Here is a 9,254-nt window from a genome sequence, read left to right as displayed (position 1 = left end):
ATGGGCAAAAAAACTATCTCCTCCGTCCTGTGCACGTTCTTGATTATCATCGTCACTGAAGTCGCACGAGGGCCGTTCCCTCCCGTGCAACCTGAGCCTCACAGTCTCCCGCGGTCTGACCTCTACCAAGGTGACGCGAAGGAAGGGCCACCGGCCGCACCCGGCTCAGACGTAACGCGTGCGTGCGCGCGCGCATGAGCGGACGTGCGTGTGCAGACGGCGGCTGCGCGGGCGGCCCGAGGCTTGGTGAAGGTATCAGCTGCTTGCTACGCTTCTCCTTCCGCTCCTCCACCGCCAGATCGGGTGGGGGTTGGATCGGAGAAGGGGAGTCTGATGACCTGGGCCTGGTTTCTTTTCCTCTCGGCGTGCTTTCTTCGGGGGTGGGGGGGCGTAGGGGGGGTGTGGTTCTTGGGAGGCGGTGTGGGGAGTTGGCCACGCCCCCTCACTCCCAAACCCCGCCCCTGGGTTAAAACCCTAATTATCTCCACGTTTTGAAGATCAATAACGTTCACTTACCCCTACCTCAAAGAATAGGCCCTGAAGTGTTTTTTGTGTCATTGGCACCAGAAATACTACTTAGCCTAAGGCCTCAGTAATCCTGAAAAAGGATGCTTTCTGCAGTCCATAAAAAGCTGGGAGTGCCTTTATATTTTTCATGGTGTAATTCTATTGTGAATTGAATGAATCATCATTTCACCTCTTTGTCTTGGAATGTCTGAGGGTACTTACAGTCTAAAAAGGGAACTCCAAACAGTTGGTTTGACGATAAGTATAAATTAAAGTGATGTTAACGTTATTTTTCCTGTGTTCGTTAACAGCTCACACCGAGCCCCTGAAAGAAGTTTTCCGCTATTGTTTCTTAGGCCTATAAGCTATTTAAACGACAGTGATTACCTCCTGAACGTGTTGTGATCTGTTACAGGAATGTGTTTCTGATCATCTGAATCTCAACCATGTTGTCAAACTGCTTGCAAAATTTATTAAAAATTACAAGCACTCATCTATATTCAAGATTATGCCAGCGATTATTAGGAAGTAGAAGGTTTTTCGGAACTGTGCCAACGTTCAAATTTTGTAGGCGGGTCGTCATTACAGGCATTGGCTTAGTGACTCCTCTGGGTGTTGGAACTCAGCTGGTCTGGGATCGTCTTATCCGAGGAGAGAGTGGAATTATTTCACTGGTCGGTGAGGAGTATAAGAATATCCCTTGCAGTGTTGCTGCTTATGTGCCAAGAGGTTGTGATGAAGGTCAGTTCAATGAACAAAACTTTGTGTCCAAATCTGATATCAAGTCCATGTCTTCTCCCACCATTATGGCCATTGGGGCTGCAGAGTTAGCCATGAAAGATTCTGGCTGGCATCCTCAATCAGAAGCTGATCAAATGGCTACCGGAGTTGCAATTGGCATGGGAATGGTTCCTCTTGAAGTTGTTTCTGAAACTGCTTTGATGTTTCAGACAAAAGGTTATAGTAAAGTCAGCCCATTCTTTGTCCCTAAGATTCTGGTCAATATGGCAGCAGGCCAGGTCAGCATTCGATATAAACTCAAGGGCCCCAATCATGCAGTGTCTACAGCCTGTACCACAGGAGCTCATGCTGTGGGAGACTCTTTTAGATTTATAGTCCATGGTGATGCTGATGTGATGGTGGCTGGAGGTACAGATTCTTGCATTAGTCCTTTATCTCTTGCTGGGTTTTCCAGAGCCCGTGCTCTGAGCACAAACCCTGATCCTAAGTTGGCATGTCGACCATTTCATCCAAAGAGAGATGGTTTTGTAATGGGAGAAGGTGCAGCTGTGCTGGTGCTGGAAGAATATGATCATGCTGTTCAACGAGGGGCCCGGATCTATGCAGAAGTTTTGGGCTATGGACTCTCAGGTGATGCTGGTCACATAACTGCGCCTGACCCTGAAGGAGAAGGTGCCTTAAGGTAAAGACTTGTTTTGTTTTTAAAAGATTTATTTACGTATTTGAGAGAGAGAGAGCGAGCGAGCATGTGTGGGGGAGGAGCAGAGGGAGAGGAGAGAGAATCCCAAGCAGAGTCCACGCCAATCCCATGATCCCAGGACCCCAAGATCACAACCTGAGCCGAAACCAGGATCCACTCAACCAAGGGCCGTTCAACCAGCTGCGCCACCCAGGTGCCCCAAGACTTGTTCTATTTAAAATATTTCTTCAAATAAGACATTTTATTAGACTTTCAAACTGGGGAGTCCAATATAGTAGTATCTGCCCTTGGTGTACAGTATCTTTGATGTTTTTCCATTTTAGACTAGACAAAATGGTTTTGAATTCTTTGCTTTAACATGTTTGAAAGATTTGAAACCATTTGAACATCCTTAACAAACATTGGATTTTAGTTAAGGCCTGTAAAGTTATGAAGAGGGCCATGTGTGTCTTTGCCAATTTTTCATACTTCCAGTTGTGCTTAACAACTGTCAGAGTGCTCGTTCCCACAGTCCTCCTCTTTGGCCCTTCATCAGACTCAGACAGTAAAGTCAACCCTTCTAGTTGTGTCTGGTCTCTGTGCCGTTTCAACAGAGTTCTGCTGTTATTAAATCAGTACTTTCTAACTTTTCACTAACCAGGGATTCTGACTCTAGGCCTGGGGTGGTGCTAGAGATTCTGCCTTTCTAACAAGCTCCCATGATGCTGATGCTGCTGGTCTGAGGACCTCAATTTGAAAAGCAAGTTGATATTGCAGAAGAGATAGTTAAAAAAAAAAAAAAAAATCCCTGTTAATGTGTTAGCTAATAGGTTAGCTTGCTTAGATCATATTATGCTTTTTGTTTTTTTGGTTTTTTTAAATAATTTTTTTTTTTTTTTAAAGATTTATTTACTTGACAGAGAGAGAGACAGAGAGAGAGGGAATACAAGCAGGGGGTGTGGGAGAGGGAGAAGCAGGCTTCCCACTGAGCAGGGAGCCCGATACAGGGCTTGATCCCAGGACCCTGGGATCATAACCTCAGCCGAAGGCAGACGCTTAACGACTGAGCTACCCAGGCGACCCTAAATAATTCTTATTTATTTATTTGACAGAGAGCGAGAGAGAGAGAGAACAAGCAGGTGGAATAGCAGGGAGAGGGAGAGGGAGAAGCAGGCTCCCTGCTGAGCAGGGAGCCCGATGCAGGACTCGATCCCAGGACCCTGAGATCATGACCTGAGCCAAGGCAGTCACTTAACCAACCGAGCCACCCAGGCGCCCGATCATACTATGTTTTAACCAGTTAACTTGACCAAGGGTTGGCAAACCTTTTCTGTAAAGGGACAAATAGTATTTTCAGCTTTGTGGGCCATAGGGTCTCTGTCACAATTATTCAAATCTGTCTTCTAGTGTGAAAGCAGCCATAGACAATACAAAATGAATGGATGTACTCCAGTGAAAGTACAGTTGACCTTTGAACAATGCAGGGGTCAGGGGCACTGGCCCACCGTGCAGTCAAAAATCCATGTATAACTTTTGACTCCTCCAAAACTTAACTACTAATAGGCTATTGTTGACAAAAAGCCTTCCTGATAACATAGTCAACGTACATGTATTTTGTGCATGTATTATATACTGTTTTCTTACAAAAGGTAAGCTAGAGAAAAGAAAATGTTATTTAGAAAATCATAAGGAGGAGAAAATACATTTACAGTACAGTAGTGTAAAAAATCCACATGTAAGTGGACCCACACAGTTCAAACCCATATTATTCAGGGGTCAGCTGTGTTTGTAAAAACAGGCATCTGGCCAGGGCCATACTTTACTGGCCCCTGAATTATGCTTTTGAGTTTTAGTAAATAATTGCTGGTGCTAGAAGTGTCAAACAAAGTAGCCAGCTACATGAAGAACTAGTTATATTTAGGTGAAACCCTTCATCACACTTCAAATTATACCCTGAGCTGCCTCTTAAGGAAATATATGCAACCCAGAGATCAGGAGCTAAAACAGAAGGTGTTGACATTCATGATGTTTTCGAAGATTCTTCCAGAGCAATGTTTTATTTTTGGATTTGTTTGTTTTTTGGCTTGGCGTTGTATTTCATTGATTTAGAATTCTTAAAGCCTAAATAGAATTTTGAAAGGTTATTTGAAGCACCAAAGTAATGGTGCAGACATCTTTAGATTATTGGGAAGTATGCCAAGTTTTATATTTAAATGTGAGAAAAAATTAAAACACGGTTATAAAATTTTTCTCCACATTTAGAATCACTACACACACACACACACACACACACAATACACACCCCACTGATAAAAAATTCCTAGAAGAGAAATTATTCTAGGCTTGAGTCAACATGGTTTTTCCCCAGGGAAAAATATCAGTTCAAATAAATGGAAATACATTTTGTTAGAGATTATAAAACCCATAGGCCTGTGTATTTATCTCATGGTGTTGAATCAGTCCAGGGTACTGGGGGTGACTCATTATTCCTGTGCAGGTGGCATTCTAACTCCTATGGTAATCCAAGTTGGGGTTCTGTTATTAGAGGAAAGGAGTCTCTTCATCCAGCATATATGTTTATTTCTTTCTCATAAGCCATATAAGGACTCCTGTGTTCGAATTAAACTTAGTTCTGATAAATTTCTTTCCTTATTTTGTTAGATGTATGGCTGCAGCTGTAAAAGATGCAGGTGTGCAACCTGAAGAGATATCCTATGTCAACGCACATGCTACTTCCACCCCATTGGGAGATGCTGCTGAAAACAAAGCTATCAAACATCTTTTCAAAGACCATGCACCTGCCCTTGCAGTTTCTTCAACTAAGGGAGCCACGGGACATCTGTTGGGAGCTGCAGGGGCGGTTGAGGCAGCTTTTACTGCTCTGGCTTGTTATTATCAAAAACTACCACCTACTTTAAACCTGGATTGTACAGAACCAGAATTTGATCTCAATTATGTTCCACTAAAGGCACAGGAATGGAAAATTGAGAAAAGACGTATTGGACTCAGCAATTCCTTTGGTTTTGGTGGTACTAATGCAACACTTTGTATTGCTGGCATGTAGGACAAATCATTTGTAATTAAACATTGATATTTAAAAAATATTATGAACTGTATTAAGTGGAGAAGTAAAATGTTTATATAAATATATCAATATGTATCAATCTGTATATCATTCTGTATCAATACCCATATACCCTTTATCTGTGTCAGGGTTTCTCAGCCCTGCCACTATTGATATTTTGGACAGGATAATTCTTTGCTGGGGTAAGGGGAGCTGTCCTATATATTATAGGATGCTTGGCAGCATCCTCATCTTTACCCACTAGATTCCAGAAGCACGGTCTTCTCTAGTTGTGACAACCAAAATGTCTCTAGACATTGCCAGGTATTTTCTGGCTGGCGAAACAGTCCCCATATGAGAACCACTGATCTCTATTTTCCTAATACTCTAGGTCACACAGCTCTTTGATGTTTCACCTGCTCTTGTCTCTTCCACAAACATTTGGTGAGTAGCTGCTCTGTGCTAGGCAAGGTTGTTGCATTGTACAACTCCAGGCATGCCATTCCCATAGGAGAAGGAATACAAATATAACGGAGTTTGCCTCAGTGATCAGCATTCTTTGAATAAAGCAGTCAGCCAGCAATGAGCTCTTTACTCCTTCTATCTAGCTAGCTCTCTTTTCTTCATATTATCTATACAGAGATGCAGTAGATCAGTGGAATTTCCCTAAACGTCCAAGTTGTGAGTTCTCTGAAAGAAGGAGGTAAGATTGGTTTGGTGTTTCTTACTCTTTTTCTATTTATGGTGGCAGCTAGTGATTAATGGAGATAAAGGTCCTTGGGAACTTGGTGACTTAAGCCACATCACCTCAGCCCACCTTTATTGCAGCTATGGTAGATAATTTTTGTGTCTGCTTCTAATGTCCCCTGCCAGTGCTGATGGTGCCACTAATTTTCCACCCTGGGGCTTTGTCTGAAGATGTTTTGAGAGCTCATTCATCCCCATCTGGCTGGGAGTATTGGGAAGGGGACAGGGACAAGTTCCCTAGAGCAGCAGTCAAAACCAGTGAGGGATGGGGTTAGTGGTTAAGTGTGTCAGCCTCCTCTCAGAGGGATAGCTCATGTTCTCTGAAGTTCCTCAGGGGGTTTCTGGTCAGATAAAACTTCAGTGCTCAAGGCATTAACCAGCTCAATAACCTTCTTTATTGGCTTTTACCCCCTACCCTTTCCTCCTTTCCTTTTATCCTGTTCCTGGGAATTACCTCCCCAACAAACTTCCTTGCATTAGGCTCTGCTTTGTGGGGGACTCAGACTAAGGCAAGAAGTATGTGTTGAAATGGGGTTTATATAGCAAAGGGATAGAGTGAGTAAGTGGATAAATGGAGCATGTATATTTCTGCAGAACTGAATAGTGTTCCACCCATTTTAATAGGCTGGATATATTGTCTGCCTACTGACCTTGACTATGGCACTCTATCCCCTGTATGACTAAAACTGCAGCCATGCTCATTCAGTTATAATCTGTTTTAACTGTCACTGGCACATACTAATTTCCTCAGCCAAAATTTGTTGGGTGCTAAGTCTGGCCCTGGTTTTGTACTGGCCACTGATGATAAAGTGATATGTCAGGGGGAAGTTTTCCTAAAAGAAGCTGAGCCCATAAGGGTGCATAGGTCTCAGCCAGGTTAAGGCGAAGAGAGGAAAGGAAGGAAGAGTATTGCAGTCTTGAGGAATAGTGTAGAAAGGTTAGAAAAGCTAGAACATTTGTACTAAACATAAATACATACAGCCTGAGATTGGGGGTGGTGGTGGCGAGGAATAGGAGATAAAGCAAAAAATCTGCTGCAAGTCAGGTCACAAGGAACCTTACAAGTTTTGTTAAGGACATAAAAGTAATGGGAGGTCATTTAAGGCAAGGCTAGGATGGTTTTGTAAGGTGTCGACTTGGCTAGGCTGACCTACATTTCCTAGAATTCTGTTTATGTTGTTGGTTAGTGCTGGCCATAAGAGATTCTTGTGGGAGATTTGGGGGGTCGGGGGTGAAGCAGCAGCCATTTTGTAGCAGATACATGTTGGGGCTTTGCTGGCTCACCTTGCTGACGAGGCAGTGGCTGAACCCGCAACTGCTTTCCCTTCCGCTGGATCTCTCTTCCGTTTCCCTGACTCCTGGACCAGGTATGTGTCTAGCTCCATGAAGGGCCCCAGCTTTGCCCCATACCACTGCCGTCAGACGCAGCAAGTGCCTGAGTGGTTTCAGGTCATTCCCGCAGTGGTGGGTTCCAGCTTGTTACTGAAACTTCACATCCATCTTCCCTTCCCAGCTGCCTGCCCTGTGGACTTCAGATTCCAGCATCAGAGGATAACAGGTGAACATAACAGCCTCATAGAGACTGTTTAACCACTTCTCCCAGAAGAGGAAGCTTAGTGGGACAAATAGCTCCTAATGCTGCGGTAGGTTTCAGGTTCACGCTGGTCCTCATCCTCCCCATAATCCACTATTCATCCTAAATTCCTCCTTGCACTCAGCTGTTACCTTGGCAGGCCTTGCTGGCTCTCCTGGTGGTGTGACTCAAACCTTCATTCCCGACAGCCTGGGCCCTAGGCAATCATACCACACCTTTTCCAGACAGCAGTTGCTGTTTGTGTCTAGTCCACTGGCATCAGGAGGCAAGGAAATACCAGAAGGCGCCCAGGTACACCACTTAGATTCCACACATACTCTCCCTGTCCTCCTTGTAAAGCAGCGCCACCTTCTTCAGCTGATTAGGGTCAAATACCACAGCCAGTATGTTGACTTTCTGGGCTCTGGGCACAAGGAGTCCAAAGTGTCCTAGTGGTAACTATAGTTTGTTGTTCAGTGAGACACTTTCTGTGTTTCCTGGCAAGAGTATATATACCCTTTGGAGACCAGAATTGTAACACTGCAGAGCCCAGAGTTGCAAGGATGGGAAGTATAAAATTCACCATTGTGACTGAATCATTGGGAGTGATGGTAAGTGGGGCCACTCCTGTTCCCCACACCCTTTGTGTTCTACCTACTGGGGACTTGGCCCCATACAGAAGTCTTTGATTTTAGCATATACTGCATCTTGAAGATGGCACCACATTCAGGATCTTGCTTCTGAGCCACTCATTAAGGTTTGCCTTTAGAAGACTGTTCCAGCATTCTCTGAGGCTGGCTGCTTCTGGATGGTATGACATGGGATACAACTCATGGATCCCATGTCATTGGCCTGCTCCCATGGTCCATCCCCTTTGCTGTGCCAGAAGCCCCCCTTGCTCAGTATTGGAGGAGTCATCAAGAGGATGTGTGTCACAGAAATAACCAAATTTCTGTGTTAATCACATTGTAATGAACTACCAGATCTTAACCATAGCTATTTTTAAGTCTTTTGTCATTTACAGACAGTTATTGTTGTACTCCGATGCCCTTGCAGAAGTGTTCCTGCAAAAGTGCTTCATCTTCTAGGAGATTCACGGAAAAGACTGACAAATACAGGTGTCTGATAACTAAGATCATACTACTGAACTAATAAGAATTTATAGAACTCTAATGGAAAAACTGATGATGTCTATAATTTTTATGACTTTTTATTGGATTTTTTTGTTTTGTTTTTCCAGATTTAAGAAAACCTTTTTTCTTAAGCTATCAGCAATTTGCCAATATATACCTTTATGAACAAAGTTGAAACATTTATCTTTTCTTCCCTACCTGATTCCTCCAGAATTTGGAAACTCTTAATGTGTATTATTATTTTCACGTCCATATAGTTATTTGCATAAGTTCGGTAAGAATCTGTTCTCCTTGTAACAGGAAAGAACTACAGCAACCAGTGAGTTGAACTCAGAGCAATTTGGCTGGTGATCACTCATGAGCCCCTGGCCATTAACCTTTATACTGACAGTTGGGCTATTCTAAAGGGATTAACCCCATGGCTTGGACCAGCGGGAAGGTGAGAGATGGATGATCATGAATAAGCCCTTGTGAGGTCAGGATATGTGGAAAGACATTTGGGTTCACCTGCAAGGGCCTTAGACATTTCTCACTGCCTTCTATATCCCAGCTTGTAAGGCACTGATACTTCCTGGCAATCAGGAAGTTAATGCCATAGCTCTGTATGAGCCCTCGCACTGACCCTTCAGTAGATGCCACCTTAGTGCCCAGGTGGAATGGCATATTGCCAAGAATGTGAAATTGCCCTTGAAATACAGACACTTGGTTAATGCAGTAACAACATGTCTTGTGTGTTCTAAACAATGCCCAAGGCAATTGCCAAAAGACTCTAGGGCCGTTCACTGGAGTTCCCAACCGATGAGGGATTGG

The 9,254-nt window shown here is 43.8% G+C and overlaps 1 protein-coding gene across 2 annotated transcripts; it reads left to right on the top strand.

Annotated features, from left to right (window-relative positions):
- OXSM (3-oxoacyl-ACP synthase, mitochondrial) lies at positions 1-5,077 on the top strand. 2 transcript variants are annotated; one of them, XM_006735884.3, is made up of 3 exons: positions 1-252; positions 819-1,930; positions 4,589-5,077. In XM_006735884.3, exons 2-3 carry the CDS (start codon positions 954-956, stop codon positions 4,989-4,991), a joined length of 1,380 nt encoding a protein of 459 aa, XP_006735947.1. In that variant the 5' UTR covers positions 1-252; positions 819-953; the 3' UTR covers positions 4,992-5,077. The 2 variants fall into 2 exon arrangements, with proteins under 2 accessions (XP_006735947.1, XP_030886640.1); XM_031030780.2 differs by having other exon boundaries at positions 159-252; positions 923-1,930.
- The last annotated feature ends 4,177 nt before the right edge of the window (positions 5,078-9,254 follow it).

The sequence above is a fragment of the Leptonychotes weddellii genome, chromosome 1, assembly GCF_054177405.1.
Source record: "Leptonychotes weddellii isolate Sample4059 chromosome 1, ASM5417740v2, whole genome shotgun sequence".
NCBI classification, from domain to species: domain Eukaryota; kingdom Metazoa; phylum Chordata; class Mammalia; order Carnivora; family Phocidae; genus Leptonychotes; species Leptonychotes weddellii.
The sequence above is the reverse complement of the archived record's forward strand: the minus strand, read 5'-3'. Positions and strand labels throughout refer to the sequence as shown.

What these genes read in the sequence shown, in the direction of transcription:
- OXSM (XM_006735884.3), top strand. Translation starts at nt 954, where the DNA reads ATGTTGTCAAACTGCTTGCAAAATTTATTAAAAATTACAAGCACTCAT. An exon ending in GAAGGAGAAGGTGCCTTAAG is followed by an intron (nt 1,931 to 4,588) that starts GTAAAGACTTGT and finishes TTATTTTGTTAG; the next exon opens with ATGTATGGCTGCAGCTGTAA.